This window comes from Zophobas morio, unplaced genomic scaffold, assembly GCF_036711695.1.
Source record: "Zophobas morio isolate AGI-343-1 ecotype UQ-CSIRO unplaced genomic scaffold, CSIRO_AGI_Zmor_V1 ptg000020l, whole genome shotgun sequence".
NCBI classification, from domain to species: Eukaryota; Metazoa; Arthropoda; class Insecta; order Coleoptera; family Tenebrionidae; genus Zophobas; species Zophobas morio.
The window spans coordinates 75,256-93,877 of record NW_026972125.1 but is presented as its reverse complement, the minus strand read 5'-3'; the positions used below and the strand labels follow the sequence as shown (position 1 = coordinate 93,877).

Below are 18,622 nucleotides of genomic sequence, written 5' to 3'. Positions count from 1 at the left end.
ATAATTCAAAAGAGACCCCCGAGATTGTTACAATTTTTTTCAGAAAGAAAACAAGCGCTCCCCATGATTGTTTCAAATTCTTCCAAAAGTAAAACAGAAGGGGGCTTAGAAATTGCTTTCATTTTTTCCAAAAACAAGACAGAAGGGGACCCCGAGATTGTATCAGAATTTTCTGAAAACAAGACACAAGGGATCCCCGAGTTTATTTAATTTTTTTTTCCAAAGCAAAACACCAATGGCCCTAACATTGCTTCAAATTCTTTCAAAAATAAGGTACCAAAGGCCTCCAAGATTGTTTAAAATTTTTCCCAAAGGAAGACACAAGGAGCTCTGGAAATTATCTCAAAATTTTCCGAAAACAAAACACTAGGGACCCCAGAAGTCTTTTCAACTTTTTTCCAAATGAGAACACCGAAAGCCTCCAACATTTCTTCAAATTTGTCCAAAACAAAACACCAAAGCTTCTAAGATTCTTCAAAATTTTTCCAAATAAAAGATCGAAGAGATCCCGAGATTATTTCAAATTCTTCCAGAAACTTGACACGACAGGCCCCCAAGATGATTTAAATTTTTCCGAAAATAAGACACAGGGGACCCCTGCGATTGTTTCAAATTTTTTCCAAAATAAAACACCAAGGACCCCTAACATTTCTTCAAATTTATCCAAAATAAAACATCAAAAGCCTCCAAGATTGTTTAAAATTTTTTCAAAAAGAAGAGAGAAGGGACCCCGAAATTATTTAAAAATTTTTGGGAAACAAGACAGAATAAAGTCCATTAAAATCCAATTCTTCTAGAAACATTTCGCCACAGGTAGGTTGTTTCAAATTTTTCCAAAAACACAACAGAAGGAGCTTCCTAGATTGTCTCAAACTTTTTTCCGGAAACAAAACACAAAGGACCCTCGAGATTGTTTCAAAATTTTTCGAAAACAAGATACAAGGGACTCCCGACATTGTTTCAATTTTTTTCCAAAACAAAACCCCAAGGACTCCTAACATTGCTCCAGATTCTTTCATGTATAAGGTACCAAGGATCTCCAAAATTATTTAAATTTTTATTAAAAGAAGATCGAAGGGACCCCGAGATTGTTTCAAAATTTTTCGAAAACAAGACACACGGGACCCCCGAGATTGTTTCAAATTTTTTCCAAAATAAAACACCAAAGACCCTCTACATTTTTTCAAACTTTTTCAAAATATAACACCAAGGGCCTTCAAGATTTTTAAAATTTTTCCAAAAAGAAGATAGAAGGGACCCCGAGATTGTGTCAAAATTGTTCGGAAACAAGACACAAAGAATCTCCGAAATCGTTTCAAATTTTTTCCAAAACAGAACACCAAGGGCCCCCAATATTGCTTCAGATTCTTCCAAAAACAAGGTAAAAAGTACCGCCAAGATTGTTTAGAATTTTTTCAAAAGGAAGTCACAAGGGGTTCCCGAGATAGTTTAAAATTTTTCGAAAAACAACAGAAAAATTTTTCCAAAAAGACGACAGTGGGCTCCCTCGAGATGGTTTCAAATTTTCCCAAAAACAAGACACAAAGGTCTTCCGAGATTATTTCAAATTTTTCCGAAAATGAGACAGAAGGTACCCCCCAAATTATTTAAAAATTTTCCAGAAAGATGACACAAAAGGCCCCCGAGATTGTTTTAAATTTTTCTAAAAGCAAGTCTTGCACGAGATTGTTTTAAAATTTTTCGTGAACAAGATACAAGGAATCTTCAAGACTGTTTCAAATTTTTCCAAAAACAGGACAGAATGGGCCTCCTAGATTGTCTCAAAATTTTTTGAAAAAAAAAACACCAAGGACCTACGAGATTGTTTCAACTTTTTTCCAAAACATCACACCAAGGGCCCCCAACATTGTTTCAGATTCAAAAAGAGTTCCCGAGATAGTTTAAAATTTTTCGAAAAACAACACAGAACAATTTTTCCAAAAAGAAGACAGTAGGGTCCCTCGAGATTGTTTGAATTTTTTCCAAAAACAAGACAGAAGGGCCGCGCGAGATTGAAAGGTTTCCAAAAACAGACACAAAGGGCCCCCGAGATTGTTTCAAATTTTTCTAAAAAAAAGACAGAAGGGTCGCACTAGATTGTTTCAAATTTTTCTAAAAACAAAAGAGAAGACTCGCAAGAGATTGTTTCAAAGGTTTACAAAAACAATATAGTAAAGGCCTTTAGATTTTTTTTCAAATTTTTCCAAGAAAAGACAAGGAATCCCAGAGGTTGTTTCAAAGTTTTTTAAAAACAAGACAAAAAGGGCCCCCAAGATTATTTCAAAATTTTCCCAAAACAGACACAAGGGGTCCCTAAAATTGTTTCAAACTTTTTCCAAAAACACGACAGAACGGGTCTACTAGATTTTCTCAAAATTTTTCGAAAACAAAACACAAAGGACCCTCGAGTTTGCTTCAGTTTTCTTCCAAAACAGCACACCAAAGCCGTCCAATATTACTTCAGATTCTTTTAAAAACAAGGTACCAAAGGCCTTCGAGATTGTTTTAAATTTTCTAAAAAGAAAACAACCAGTTTTCAAGATTGTTTCAAAATTTTCCAAAAGCAAGAAAAAAGGCGGCTCCGAAATTGTTTTAAATTTATCTAAGAGAAGGCAAAAGGGGTTCCAGAGATTGTTTAAAATTTTTGGAAAAACAACAGACATTTTTTTCCAAAAAGAAGACAGTAGGGTCCCTCGAGATTGTTTCAAATTTTTCCAAAAATAAGACGGAAAGGTCTTCCGAGATTGTTTCAAATTTTTCTAAAAACAAGACAGAAGGGTCGCACGAGATAATTTCAAAGGTTTCTAAAAATAAGACAAGACTGGTACGAAATTGTTTCAAAGATTTCCAAAAACAATATAGAAAAGGCCTTGAGATTTTTTCAAATTTTTCCAAAAAAAGACAAGGAATTCCAGAGGTTGTTTCAAACTTTTCTAAAAAAAGGGCCCCGAAATTGTTTCAAATTCTTTCAAAAAGATGACATGAAGATTATTACAAATTTTTCGAAAACAAAATACAAAGGACCCTCGAGATTGTTTCAATGTTATACCAAAACAGCAGATCAAACGCCCCCAACATTCCTTCAAATTCTTTCAAAAACAAGGTACCAAGTGCTTCCAAAATGATTTAAAATTGTTTCAAAAAGAAGACAAAAGACACTCCGAGATTGTTTCCAAATTTTCCGAAAAGAAGGCACAAGAGATCGTCGAGATGTTTTTTTTTTGCAAAACAAAACACCAAGAGCCCCTAACATTACTTCAAATTCTTTCAAAAAGAAAGTACCAAAGACCTCCAAGATTGTGTAATTTTTTTCCAAATGGAAGACATAAGGGGTTCCCGAGATTGCTTAAAAAATTTTTGAAAAACAACACAGAAGAGGACCCCAAGATTGTTTCAAACTTTTCCAAAAACAGGGCACAAGGGACCCTCGAGATTGTTTCAATTTTTTACCAAAACACCACCCCAAACGCCGTCAAGATTGCTTCTAATTCTTTCAAAAGTAAGGTACCAAGGACTTTTAAAATGTTTTCAAAAAGAAGACAGAAGGAACCGCGAGATTGTTTCAAAATTTTTCGAAAACAAGACATAAGGGACTAGCAAGTTTCAAATTTTTTCCTAAACCAAACACACATTGTTTCAAATTCTTTCAAAATAAGGTACCAAGGGCCTGCAAAATTGTTTATCGAAAGAAGACAACGGAGACTGCGAAATTACTTCAAAATTTTCCAAAAAAAAAAGACAATGGGTACGCCAGCGATAGTTCCAAATTTCTTCCAAGGTCTTCAACATTGCTTCAGATTCTTTCAAAACAAGGTACCAAAGGCCTCCAAGATTGTTTTAATTTTTTTTTTAAGAAGACACAAGGGCTCCAGAGATTGTTTAAAATTTGTCAAAAAAGAAAAATTGTTACAATTTTTTTCAAAAAAAGGACAAGGAATCCCAGAGATTGTTTCAAAGTTTTCCAAAAACAAAACAGAAAGGACCTTGACATTGTTTCAAATTTTTTCAAAAACATGACACTACAGACCCCCAAGATTAATTCAAAATTTTCCCAAAACATGACACCACAGGCCCCCAAGATTATTTAAAATTTTTTCAGAAGCAAGACACAAGGGACCCCTCAAGAATGTTTTAAATTTTTCTAAACAAAATACCAGACGCTGCAAAATCATTTCAAATTCTTTCAAAAACAAGGTTCCAAAGGGCTACTTACAAGGTTATTTAAAATTTTCCCAAAACAAGACAGAAGGTGCCCCGAAATTCTTTCAAAAACATGACACCACAGACCCCCAAGATTATTTTAAAATTTTCTCTAAAACAAAACCCGAGGGATCCCCGAAATTATTTTAAAAAGTCTCAAAAATATAACAGGAAAGACCTCCGAGATTATTTAAATTTTTTTTTAAAACAAGACAACAGGAGCTTCCAAAACAAGATACAATGGGTTCCCGAAATTTTCTCAATTTTTCAAAAACAAGGCAGAAGGGCCCCCTAGGTTTGTTGCAATTTTTCCGAAAACAAGCCCTCGAAATTGCTTAAAATTTTTCCTAAAAGAAGGCACAAGGGGTATCCGATATTGTTTCAAAGTTTTCCAAAAACACTATAAAAAAGGCCTCGGAAATTGTTCCAAATTTTTTCAAAAACAAGACACGAGAGGTCCCCGAATTTGTTTCAAATTGCTTCAAAAACAAGGCAGAAGGGCCTCCAAGTTTGTTTCAAAGTTTTCCGAAAAGAAGACAGAAGGCGCCCCGAAATTGTTTCAAATTCTTTCAAAAACATTACACTACACGCCCCCAAGAGTATTTCAAAATTTTCCCAAAAACTTGACACCACAGGCTTCGAAAATTGTTTCAAATTTTTCCAAAAACAAAACAGAACGGGTCTCCGAAATTGTTTCAAATTTTTCTAAAAACAAGACAAAGGGCTCAAGAAATTGTTTCAAATTCTTTCAAAAACAAAAGACAAGCGAACCCCGAAATTTTTTCAGATTCTTTCAGAAAAATGACTCCACAGCTCCCCGAGAATGTTCCAAATTTTTCCAAAACCAAGACACAAGGGGTTCCCGAAATTGTTTCGAAGTTTCTCAAAAAGAATACAGAAGAGGCCCTCCAGATTGTTTCAAATTTTTTCAAAAACAAGGCAGAAGGGCCCCCCAAGTTTGTATGAAATTTTTCCGAAAACAAGACCTCGAAATTGCTTAAAATTTTTCCAAAAAAAGGCACAGGGGGTATTCGATATTGTTTCAAAGATTTCCAAAAACAATATAGAAAAGTCCTTTGAAATTGTTCCAAATTTTTTCAAAAACAAGACACCAGAAGTTCCCGAAATTGTTTCAAATTCTTTCAAAAACCTGACACTACAGGCCCCCAAGATTATTTCAAAATTTTCCCAAAACATGACACCACAGGCTCTCAAGATTGTTTCAAATTTTCCCAAAAACAAGGCAGAAGGGATCTCCGAGATTGTTTCAAAATTTTCCAAAAATAAAACAAAAATTTTCCCGAAACATGACACCACAGGACCTCAAGATTATTTCAAATTCTTTCAAAAACAAAAGACAAGGAACCTTCGAAATTGTTTAAAATGTTTCCAAAAAATGGCATAAGCGGACCCCGAATTTTTGTCAAATTCTTTCAGAAAAATTACATCACAGGCCCCCGAGATTGTTTCAAATTTTTCCAAACACTAGACTGAAGGGGGTGTCGAGGTTATTTCAAAGTATTACACAAAAACAAGACAGAAGAACCACCGGAGGTTATTTAAAATTTTTCCAAAAGCAAGATTTAATGAGCCCCCGAAATTAAAGTACTCCAAAAAATAAATAAAGCTACTAAAAATTCACATAAATATCGCTTTTTGTATATACCAACATATAAACTTAAAAATACACCTTGGTCACGAAATTTTTCCCTTTCCAGGAACCCCCCTGCAACCCCAAGGCGTGCAGCAAGGACATGGACGAGAAAAACGTGTGCGGCTCCGACGGCCTGACGTATCCGAATCGGTGTCACCTCGAGAAGGTCCGATGTGTCAACAAGAACTTAACCCTGACGAAACGCGGCCCCTGCCGGCAGCAGAAGGCCTGCCGCGACTGGGAGGTCTACAGGCACTCCAACCCCGACTACAAATTCCAGGCGAACTGCCGGCCCGACGGAAGCTACGCTGCCGCTCAATGCCACCCTGACACCGGATTTTGCTGGTGCGTCACCCCACAGGTGAGACATACCGATGGATCAAGTCAGGATTATTTATCGAGACCTGTTCACGGCTCTTTTATTAATTTCTTTGTCGCCGAACAAAGGAAAACAAACAATGGCGGAGGTGTGAATTATTGGCGGAGTTTGTGTCGAACAATGTCGGGTTTGTGCGGTGAAGTCAGACCGCGTGGCGGTTATTAATAGTTTATTTGTTATTAACAAAAAATAAATAGGAGTAAATAGGAGCGCGGATGAAAGAGGGGGTCGAGGTCGCTGGGCTTTGGAAACTTCGGTTGGTAGGGCTGCTCAGCTGTCAGAAAACATACTAATCGTATAATTCGTGTGCACGTCAATGTGACAGCTACATTTAACCTAAAAAAATTGGTCGGAGGTTATTTCGACAGAACTTTCGTCACTGCAAGGAATTCCGCTTCTTTAAAAAATTATAAAATTTGTTCAATTTTTTTTGTTTCTTCTATTTGCCGATTGTTCGATTTTTTGATTTTAAATTTCTCAAGTTTTCAATTGTTAATTTTTCAATTTTTTGATTTTTAATTTGCGAGTCTTGTGTCGCGAGTTTTTGGATTCTTCAATTTTTCATTTCTTCAAATTTTCGATTTGCAATTTTTCGTTTCGGTTTTTTATTTTCTTTATTTTTAGAAATTCCAAAGTTAATTTTTTTTAATTTTCCGTTTCTTCAATTCTTCGATTTGCAATTTTTCAGCTTTTCATTTTTTTGTTTCTTCAATTTAACGATATGAAACTCTTGGAGCTTTCATTTTTAGATTTTGTAATTTTTGATTTGCAGTTTCACGGGTTTTCAATTTTTAATTTTTCAGTTTTCATGTCTTCAATTTTTCTTTTGTTTTTTTTTATTTTTTAATTTTTCAGTTTTTCAATGCTGATTTTATAGGTCTCCTTTTTTTCAATGTGAAATTTTTCAATTTTTCGTTTTTTCAATTTTTCGATTTGCAATTTTCGGATTTACAATTTTTCCAATTTTTAAGTTGCAATATTTCTAGTTTTCATTTTAAATAAGTAATAGTGATTTTTCAAATTTTTCACTTTTCCAATTCTACGATTTTAGTATTTTTCCATTTTTCTTTTATTGGACTTTGGAAATTTTTTGACTCTTCAATTTTCTGTTTTTTTTAATTTTCGATCTGCAATTTTTCATCTTTTCATTTTTTTGTTTTTTCAATTTTACGATATCCAACTCTTCGAATTTCCATTATTAAATTTTTTGGTTTTTTGATTTTCCAACTTTTGGATGTTTCGGTTAGATTTAACAATTTTTCGATTTGCAGTTTCACGAGTTTTTAATTTTTCAATTTTTCTTTTTTCCAGTGTTTTGATTTTTTAATTATTCGGTTTTTCAATTTTAGATTTCATGACTTCAATTTTTGATCTGCAGTTTTTCTAGTTTTCATTTAAAATATGTAATAATTTTTAAAATTTTTGACTTTTTTAATTTTACGATTCTAGAATTTTTCCATTTTTTAATTACTGAATTTTAAAACTATTTCATTTATTCCACTTTTCGATTTTTCGATTTTTAACTTTTTTTTTAGATTTTTCAGTTTTTCATTTCTTCAAATTTTCCATTTGCAATTTTTCGTTCGGTTTTTTATTTTCTTTATTTTTACAATTTTTCAATTTTTCAATGTTCCTATTTTATAATGCCTCGTTTTTTCAATTTCAATTTTTTCAATTTTTCATTTTTTTTGTTTCTTCAATTTTATGACATGCAACTCTTCGAATTTTCATTTTAAATTTTTTGTCATTTTTTTTCAATTTTTCAACTTTGGATGTTTCAATTTTTAGATGTTGCGATTTTGAAATTTCACTACTTTTCAATTTAAAATTTTTCATTATTTCGATTTTTCAATTTTTCTTTTCTTCAATTGTTCAATTTTTCGGTTTTTCAGTGTTCTGATTTTATAATTTTTCCTTTTTTCAAAGTGAAATTTTTCAATTTTTGGATTCCTCAATTTTTTCACAACTTTCGGTTTTTAATTTTTCGTTTCTTCATTTTTTGATTTTTCTGCTTTTCATTTTAAATATGCAACAGTAATTACAGCTTTAAAAATTTTTCACTTTTTCAATTTTTGGATTTTAAAACTCTTTCATTTAGACGATTTTTAGATTTTTCAATTTTTCGATCCTTCAAGTTACAGTTTTTCGACTTGACAATTTTGACAACTCTATAATTTCTCGATTTTACAATTTTTAGATTTTCCAATTTTTAGATTTCATTTGTTTTTTCCTCTTTATATTTTTTCGATTCATTCATTTTTTTCGATTTTACGTTTGTCGATTTTTAGATTTTCAGTTATTTCAATTTTCATATTTTTCACTCTTTATTTAAATTTATAAATAATTTTTTCGGTTTTCCAACTTTTGGATGTTTCAATTTTTAGTTTTTGCAGTTTTTCGATTTGAAATTTCACTAGTTTCCAATTTTAAATTTTTCAATATTTCGATTTCTCAAATTTTTCGTTTCGGTATTTTATTTTCTTTAATTTATCAATTTTTCGGTTTTTCAATGTTCTAATTTTGTCATTTTTCTTTTTTTCAAAGGGAAATTTTTCAATTTTTGGATTTTAAAACGTTTATTTATTCGAATTTTCATATCTTCAGTTTTTCGATTTGAAATTTGTGGTTTCCTTTTTTGTTGTTTTTTTAAATTTTTGAGTTTTTCAGTATTTTTATTTTTTAATTGTTCCAATTTTAGATTTTTTAGTTTCATAATTCTTCAATTTTTCATTTCTTCAATTTTTGATTTGCAATTTTTCCAAATTTTGATTTTTAATATGTAATAATAATTTTTGAAATTTCTAACTTCTTCAATTTTACGATTTTAGAATTTTTCTATTTTTCAATTATTATATTTTAAAATTACATAATTCATTTATTCGATTTTTTCGTTTCTTCAATTTTTGATTTGTAATTTTTCACTTTTTCAAGTTTTGGATTTAAAAATTTTTCTTTGATATGATTTTTAGATTTTTTAATTTTTTGGATTTTGCTAGTTACAGTTTTTCAACTTTACAATTTGACGACTATATTTACTAAATTTCACAATTTTTGGATTTTCCAATTTTTCAATTAGATTTGTTTTCCTTCTTTTTAATTTTTCGATTCAATTTTTTCGATTTTTAGTTTTTTAATGTTCCAATTTTTCGTTTCTTCGATTTGTTAATTTTTCGGTATTCCACTTTTTCCTTTTTGCAATTTTTCATTTTTTCCGATATTTTAGTTTTTCAATTTTTTTCAATTTTACATTTTTTGTTTCTTCAATTTTATTTACAACAAGCAAATTTTCTAATTTTCATTTATAATTTTTTTTCGATTTTCCAACTTGTGGATCTTTAAGTTTTTACATTTTGAAATTTTTCGACTTAAAATTTCACTTGTTTTCAATTTTTATTTTTTTTAATGGTTCGATTTTTCAATGTTTCGATTTTCATTTTTTCGGTTTTTCAGTGTTCTGATATCATAATTTTTTCAATGTGAAAAGTTCCAAGAATTTTTGAATTTTAAAACTTTCGATTATATATACGATTTTTAAATTTTTCAATTTTTCGATCTTTCAAGCTATAGTTTTTCGACTTTACAATTTTGACGACTCTATAATTTCTCGATTTTACAATTTTTGGATTTTACAATTTTTCGATTTTTAGTCTTTGAATGTTCCAATTTTTCGTTTCTTCGATTTATTCATTTTTCGATATTCCACGTTTTCCTTTTTGCAATTTTTCGATTTTTCAATTTTTTCCGATTTTTTAGTTTTTCATTTTTCATTTTTTTTTGTTTCTTCAATGTTACGACATGCAACTCTTGGAATTTTCATTTTTTTTTTTTTTCGATTTTCCAACTTTTTTAGATTTAGCGACTTTTCGATTTGCAATTTCAAGAGGTTTCAATTTTTGATTTATCAATATGTCGATTTTTCAATTTTTCATTTCTTTAATTTTTCGATTTGTAATTTTTTGTTGTTTCGGTTCTTTATATTCTTTATTTTTTAAATTTTTTGGATTTTCAACGTCCTGATTTTATAATCTTTTTTTTTTCAATGTGAAATTTTTAAATTTTTGATTTGTAATTTTCCTAGTTTTCATTTTAAAAATGCGATAGTAATTACATTTTTTAGAATTTTTCACTTTCTTAATATTTGCATTTTAAAACTTTTTCATTTATTCGATTTCTGGAGTTAAAATTTTTCGATTTTTGGATTTTACAATTTTTTGATTCGATTCAGTTTTTTCTCCTCTCCAATTTTTGATTCATTCGTTTCTTTGATTTGTTAATTTTTCCATATTTCACTTTTTCGTTTTTGAAATTTTTCGATTTTTCAATTTTTTCCGATTTGTTAGTTTTTCAGTTTTTCATTTTTGTTGTTTCTTCAATGTTACGACATGCGGAATTTTCTTTTTTTTTTTTCGATTTTCCAACTTTTTTTTTGATGTAGCAATTTTTTGATTTGCAATTTCCCGAGTTTTCAATTTTTCATTTCTTCAATATTTCGATTTGCAATTTTTTGTTTCAGTTTTTTGTTTTTTTATTTTTCCAATTTTTCGATTTTTCAATGTTCTCATTTTATCATTTTTCTTTTTTTCAATGTAAAATTTTTTAATTTTTGTTTTGTAATTTCCCTAGTTTTCATTTTAAATTTGCAATAGTAATTGCAGTTTTTAGAATTTTTCGATTTTTTAATTTTACAACTTTTCGATTCGATTCGGTTTTTTAATTCATTCATTTTTTCGATTTTTAAGTTTCTCAAATTTTAGTTTTTCAATGCTCCAATTTTTTGTTTCTTGTTAATTTTTCGATGTCCCACTTTTTCGTTTTTGAAATTTTTCGATTTTTCAATTTTTTCTGATTTTTTAGTTTTCCAATTTTTTCAATTTTTCACTTTTTGTTGTTTCTTCAATGTTACGACATGCGACTCTGGAAATTGTCTTTTTTTTCTTTTTTTTTTCGATTTTCCAACTTTTTTTTAGATGTAGCAATTTTTTTGATTTGCACTTTCACGAGTTTTCAGTTTTTGATTTATCAATATTTCGATTTTTCAATTTTTCATTACTTCAGTTTTTCGATTTGCAATTTTTTGTTTCAGTTTTTATTTTTTTATTTGTTCAATTTTTCGATTTTTCAATGTTCTCATTTTATCATTTTTCTTTTTTTCAATGTAAAATTTTTTAATTTTTGATTTGTAATTTCCCTAGTTTTCATTTTAAATTTGCAATAGTTATTGCAGTTTTTAGAATTTTTCGATTTTTTAATTTTACAACTTTTCGATTCGATTCGGTTTTTTAATTCATTCATTTTTTCGATTTTTAAGTTTCTCAAATTTTAGTTTTTCAATGCTCCAATTTTTTGTTTCTTGTTAATTTTTCGATGTCCCACTTTTTCGTTTTTGAAATTTTTCGATTTTTCAATTTTTTCCGATTTTTTTGTTTTTTCAATTTTTTTTAATTTTTCATTTTTTTTTCTTATTTTTTTCGATTTTCCAACTTTTTTTTAGATTTAGCGACTTTTCGATTTGCAATTTCAAGAGGTTTCAATTTTTGATTTGTAATTTTTCTAGTTTTCATTTTAAATATGCAATAGTAATTACAGTGATGATCGCTTATAGCGAACCCGGTTAAAGTGAACTTCCTGATATAATGAACCAACTTGCAAAGTACGAACTGAAGTCCCATAAGATACGTGTTATTTTTTTCCGGTTATAACGAATCCGCTTATAGCGAACTTTCGGATAAAACGAACCGAATTTTTAATATTGAAGAAAAAAAAATCGTTTATTTTCAAACGTCATATAACTGACACTTATATGACGCTCTTACCGGGGTTTAAGTGTCATATCTATGACACCGTGTTTGAGCGGCGTATAAGTACTACTTATACTCCGCCGGCGTATAAATACAACATTTATACTCCGCCGGAGTATAAATATGTGAAAATCATAGTGGTTGTCAACCATAGTAACCATGGTAAGTGAAATCAAGGCAATTCCTTAATGAAGCAAGAAGATAGGAAATAATCATTTCAAAAGAAGATTAATCGTTTGAAAATAAAATATTGTATTTCATTCGGAGTTATGGACTTAATTCGCCTCGCTATCGCTCGGCGTTTAATCGTCCATACTCGACACATAAAGTATCACTTAAACTCCTAATAAAATAAATATCTATTACAACGAACTTTTTCACCAGTCAGCTTTATCTGCACTACAAAATTACAGCCTATAGATTAGGGTATAATAGATAGTCTAAAGAACAATTATCGACGACTTCTTCTTTCGAAAATGATTGATTCTATCGACAACGGTTAGGAACACTTGTGTGTGGATCTGTTAGATGCTGTCAATTTTATCAGTATGGCATGGCAAAAAGTATCAGAACAAACAATTGCTAACTGTTTTCGACATGCTGGGTTTCTACAGATGAAAAATTTGAACCAGCAGAAGACGAACTACTATTGGCTGAATGGCTGAGAAAACATGAAAGTAATTCTGACGATGGATTTGATATCGACTTCGAAGAATACGTCCATTTTGACGACATTTTAGTGAAGTCTGAAATTTTGGATGATGATATTGTTAAATCAGTTCAATGCAACATTCAAACAGAAGATGAGACTGAAGACGAAGAAGATAACGAAGAAGAAGAAAAAGAGGAAACGATCCCAAAACCCTCCCAAGCGGTTTAATACATTAGGGCCGTTCGTCATTTTCTTCAGGCGCGAAACACTCCACACGGTATTTTAAATAAATTAGGCGAAATAGAATTGTATATGAATGAAATTAATTTTTCTCACAAGAAGCAACGTAAAATTTGAGATTATTCTCAGTAACAACTTTTATTTTTAATCAACTTTTTATTAATCAAGTTTTTTTTCTTATATGTACTACTGTATTATTATCTTAACATGTTTATATTTTTGTAATACTTTTTAATGTTGTATACCGAAATACATAGTTAAGTTTATGAAAGTATATATTGATTTTTTTGAGATCATTTATAACGAACTTCGGATATAACGAACTACTTTTACCAGTCCCATGAGGTTCGTTATAACCGAACATTACTGTACATTTTTTGAGAATTTTCCATTTTTTTAATTTTTGGATTTTAAAACTTTCATTTATTGGACTTTTAGATTTTAAATTTTTTGATTTTTGAATTTAAAAGTTTTTTATTCGATTTGGTTTTTTCTTCTTTCCAATTTTTGATTCATTCATTTTTTCGATTTTTAAGTTTCTCAATTTTTAATTTTCCAATGTTCCAATTTTTCGTTTCTTCCATTAGTTCATTTTTCGATATTCCACTTTTTCGTTTTTGAAATTTTTCGATTTTTCAATTTTTCCTTTTTTTAGTTTTTCAATTTTTCATTTTTTTTGTTGTTTCTTCAATGTTACGACATGTAACTCTTGGAATTTTCTTTTTTTTCGATTTTCCAACTTTTTTTCTGATTTAGCAATTTTTTGATTTACAATTTCACGAGTTTTCAATTTTTCATTTCTTCAGTTTTTCGATTTGCAATTTTTGTTTTAGTTTTTTATTTTCTTCATTTTTTCAATTTTTCGGTTTTTCAATATTCTGATTTTAATATTTTTCTTTTTTCAATGTGAAATTTTTCAATTTTTTATTTGTAATTTTCCTAGTTTTCATTTTAAATATGCAATAGTAATTACAGTTTTTAAAATTTTTCACTTTCTTAGTATTTGCGTTTTAAAACTTTTTCATTTATTCGATTTTTGGATTTTAAATTTTTCGATTTTTGGATTTTACAATTTTTTGATTCGATTCAGTTTTTTCTTCTTTCCAATTTTTGATTCATTTATTTTTTCGATTTTTAAGTTCCTCAATTTTTAGTTTTTCAATGTTTCAATTTTTCGTTTCTTCGATTTGTTAATTTTTCGTTTCTTCGATTTGTTAATTTTTCGATATTCCACTTTTTTGTTTTTGAAATTTTTCGATTTTTCAATTTTTTCCGATTTTTTAGTTTTTCAATTTCTTCAATTTTCCATTTTTTGTTGTTTCTTCAATGTTACCACATGCGACTCTTGGAATTTTCTTTTTTTTTCGATTTTCCAAATTTTTTTTATTTCGCAATTTGTTGATTTGCAATTTCACGAGTTTTCAATTTTTGATTTATCAATATTTCGATTTTTCAATTTTTCATTTTTTCAGTTTTTCGATTTGCAATTTTTGTTTTTTTATTTTTTCATTTTTTCGGTTTTTCCATATTCTGATTTTAATGTTTTTCTTTTTTTCAATGTGAAATTTTTTAATTGCTGATTTGTAATTTTCCTAGTTTTCATTTTAATGTGCAATAGTAATTACAGTTTTTAGAATTTTTCACTTTCTTAGTATTTGCATTTTAAAACTTTTGCATTTATTCGATTTTTGGATTTTAAATTTTTCGATTTTTGGATTTTACAATTTTTCGATTCGATTCAGTTTTTTCTTCTCCCCAATTTTTGATTCATTCATTTTTTCGATTTTTAAGTTCCTCAATTTTTAGTTTATCAATGTTACAATTTTTCGTTTCTTTGATTTGTTCATTTTTCGATATTCCACTTCTTTGTTTTTGAAATTTTTCGATTTTTCAATTTTTTCCGATTATTTAGTTTTTCAGTTTTTTCAATTTTTCATTTTTTGTTATTTCTTCAATGTTAGTTACGACATGCGACTCATGGATTTTTTTTTCGATTTTCCATTTTTTTTATTTCGCAATTTGTTGATTTCCAATTTCACGAGTTTTCAATTTTTGATATATCAATATTTCGATCTTTCAATTGTTCATTCCATCAGTTTTTCGATTTGCAATTTTTGTTTTGATTTTTTATTTTCTTTATTTTTTGAATTTTCCGGTTTTTCAATATTATGATTTTAATATTTTTCTTTTTTTCAATGCGAAATTTTTTTATTTTTGATTTGTAATTTTTCTAGTTTTCATTTTAAATATGCGATAGTAATTACAGTTTTTAGAATTTTTCACTTTCTTAATAATTGCATTTTAAAACTTTTTCATTTATTCGATTTTTGGATTTTAAATTTTTCGATTTTTGAATTTTACATTTTTTCGATTTTTAAGTTCCTCAGTTTTTAGTTTTTCAATGTTCCAATTTTTCGTTTCTTTGATTTGTTAATTTTTCGATATTCCACTTTTTCGTTTTTGAAATTTTTCGATTTTTCAATTTTTTCCGATTTTTAGTTTTTCAATTTTTTCAATTTTTCATTTTTTGTTGTTTCTTCAATGTTACGACATGCGACTCTTGGCATTTTCTTTTTTCTTTTTTTTCGATTTTCCAACGTTTTTTTAGATTTAGCGACTTTTCGATTTCAAGAGTTTTCAATTTTTCATTTATCAATATTTTGATTTTTCAATTTTTCATTTCTTTAATTTTTCGATTTGTAATATTTTGTTTCGGTTCTTTATTTTCTTTATTTTTTCAGTTTTTTGGTTTTTCAATGTTCTGATTTTATAATTTTTTTTTCAATGTGAAATTTTTTAATTTTTGGATTGTAATTTTTCTAGTTTTTATTTTAAATATGCAATTTTCCACTTTTTTAATTTTTGGATTTTAACATTTTTGTATTCGATTCGGTTTTTTCTTTCCAATTTTTGATTTATTCATTTTTTCGATTTGTTAATTTTTCGGTATTCCACTTATTCGTTTTTGAAATTTTTCGATTTTTCAAGTTTTTCCGATTTTTTAGTTTTTCAATTTTTCATTTTTTGTTGTTCCTTCAATGTTACGACATGCGACTCTTACAATTTTCATTTTTTTCTTATTTTTTCCGAGTTTTCAATTTTTTATTTATCAATATTTCGATTTTTCAATTTTTCATTTCTCCAGTTTTTCGATTTGCAATTTTTGTTTCGGTTTTTTATTTTCTTTATTTTTTCAATTTTTGGATTTTTAAATTTTGCGATTCGCAATTTTCGGTTTTCAATTTTCAAAACAATGGAAAAATTGAAAAATCAAAAATGAAAAAACGAAAAAGTATAAAATGAAAACTAAACAATTGGAAATCAAGATCTTGAAAAATTGAAGAAACGAAAAATTCAAAAGATGAAAAATTGAGAAGCTTAAAAACGAAATATTGAAAAATTTAAAAATTGGAAAAACGGGGAATTGCAAATTCAAACATTGAAAATTTGAAAGATTGAATAAACGAAAAATGATGAAAGCGAAAGAAACATTGAAAAAATGAAGGGGAATGAAAAACGAAAAATTGTAATATAAAATTGTGAAAACGAAAATTAAAAAAATGAAAAATTTGTATGTGGAGAAATTGAAAATTTGAGAAAAGATTTGATTTTGCGAGTCGTGACGTCATAAATTTTTTGGGAGGGAATTACGTGTCTAAGAAAAACTGATACAGACGAAGACAGACAGACAGACGGACGGAAACAGGAGACCACTTTTTTCATTCTCTAGTTTACGCTCAGGAAGTTGTCGTTTATAATATAAACTTTATGTTCTACATAATTCCATCTAGCTCAAAACACTTCACAAGTCTTCGTGTTTTTTTAAGTAATTTCAATGATGGCCTTTTTATATTAATGAATTCATAGCGTAGCAATTCCGCAATTTGATTATTAAACACTTTATATTCATGTGCTTGTCATTATATTCGTCGGTTTTTGCACACTTCTTCATTCACTTTTTCCTGTATATACAAATATGGAACGTTAAATATTCATGAAATGGCGTAAAATTTAATGGGATAGAAAATTGCACATACGCGTACCAGTGCTTAGACTGTGAATGCTCCTTTTTTCTAAGAGTAGAAAGATAACTAAAAACACATTTTCTTCAGGGAGTGCCCCTTCCGTACACCTCCGTCCGGTGGAAAGCCAACACCAAGCCCCACTGCGGGCGCAAGAAGAAGTCCGCCCACCGACGCAGCCCCCGGGGCCCCAAGGGCCGCAACCGCGCCTGCAAGCAGCCCGACAAGGCCAAGTTCAACAACAACCTCATCAACATCTTCCACACCGAGTGGAGCCGCGACCACGGCGGCGTCGTCAAGCCGCACAACAACGAGACCGACCTGCTCGTCAACCAGTGGAAGTTCGGCACGATGGACGCCGACGGCAACGGCGTGCTGGACCGCAACGAGTACCGCGACCTGAAGCGCATCGCCAAGAAGGCGGTCAAGCCGAAGAAGTGCGCCAAGATGTTCCCGCGCTCCTGCGACGTCAACAGCGACACGCTGATCAGCCAGCAGGAGTGGGCCGAATGCCTCACCAGGGACGGCATGGACGGTAGGTGTGCTTCTAATGGTGTTAAGTAGAGTATCCGGCGAGCACTGGCCCCGCGCTTCCGCTCGCCCACTAATTCCCTTGTTTATTAAGAACTGGCATGCGCGTACCAAGTTTTGAACTTAAATAGTTTTTTTGCGTGTTTTTTCCTGGTTGGAACCAGATGGGGGCGGCGGAGCGAACGCGTCGCACGATAGGGTGGAGGATCAGGAGGACTACCCGGAGTCGTTCCCGTCGCACAGGCCCTTGCCGCACGGTAGGTAGATGAGAAGTGGAGGCGAGTGTCCAGGTGATGTGGTGCGAAAATAACGAAGCCGGTACTGGAAAACACGATAAAGAACTTTTTTCCAATGCTAGGTTTTTTATGTATTCTAGTTGGATTGGCAACACTGAAAAATGGTTTTTTTAAAGTTCTTTTGTTAGTGCAACTGCTTTCCTCTAAGTGTGAATGCCATATTTATGTCAATTAAGTAAGTGAGGTTATAAAAACATCCTATTTTTGTCGTTTTACAGACTGCCTCGTTATTTTCCGTGCACTCCTCGTATTTCGGGTTGGAATTTTCAAATTGCCACATTTAGTAGTTGAATTAGAATTAGAAACACACAAACTTATAGGTTAAAATAAAAATTTATCAAGGACACTTACCTACTAATTTTGACAGGCACTGATAAAACTAATAAGTGTCACGCTGTATAAGCAATTCTAAAATTTTAACGTTTTCATAAACCACAAGTGTATTCTGTACGTTTTAGATTTCGAGATGACGTCACCAAGTTTTTGCAGGGGATAAATCGTGCTTGCAATAACCTTAAGACGTTTGCATGATTTCAGAGCAACTAATTTTGCAGTTATTAATTTAATTGTAAAATGTTAGACAATTTTATTTATTTAGTGTTTTTTTTTTCAGAAAATCTGCATGTCCCAGGTAAAGCTGTAGAAGTATGGCAATTTATAAAAATGAAATAAGATTTACTATGCAAAATTTTAAAACGACGACATCGATTTTATTGGTCGGATTGACTATGTTTTTGAAGTAAAAAAAGGGATACCTTCACTGGTTTTTGAAAAAATTTGGAAGAATCTCGGGAATCTTTCTGTTTTGTTTCTGAAGTAATTTGAAAGGATCTCGGGGCCCCGTTTGTTT

At 30.1% G+C, this 18,622-nt stretch overlaps 1 protein-coding gene across 4 annotated transcripts in view; it reads left to right on the top strand.

The window, feature by feature from the left end:
• Positions 1-18,622, top strand: part of Magu (magu) — an 87,175-nt gene that overhangs the window by 49,929 nt on the left and 18,624 nt on the right. For 2 of the 4 annotated variants that reach the window (XM_064059001.1, XM_064059000.1), the window contains exons 2-4: positions 5,919-6,215; positions 17,036-17,480; positions 17,608-17,733. In XM_064059001.1, the coding sequence (XP_063915071.1) occupies positions 5,919-6,215; positions 17,036-17,480; positions 17,608-17,733 (868 nt within the window). Of the gene's footprint in view, positions 1-5,918; positions 6,216-17,035; positions 17,481-17,607; positions 17,734-18,385; positions 18,404-18,622 lie in introns of all 4 variants that reach the window. The other 2 variants (XM_064058999.1, XM_064059002.1) reach the window with 2 other exon arrangements.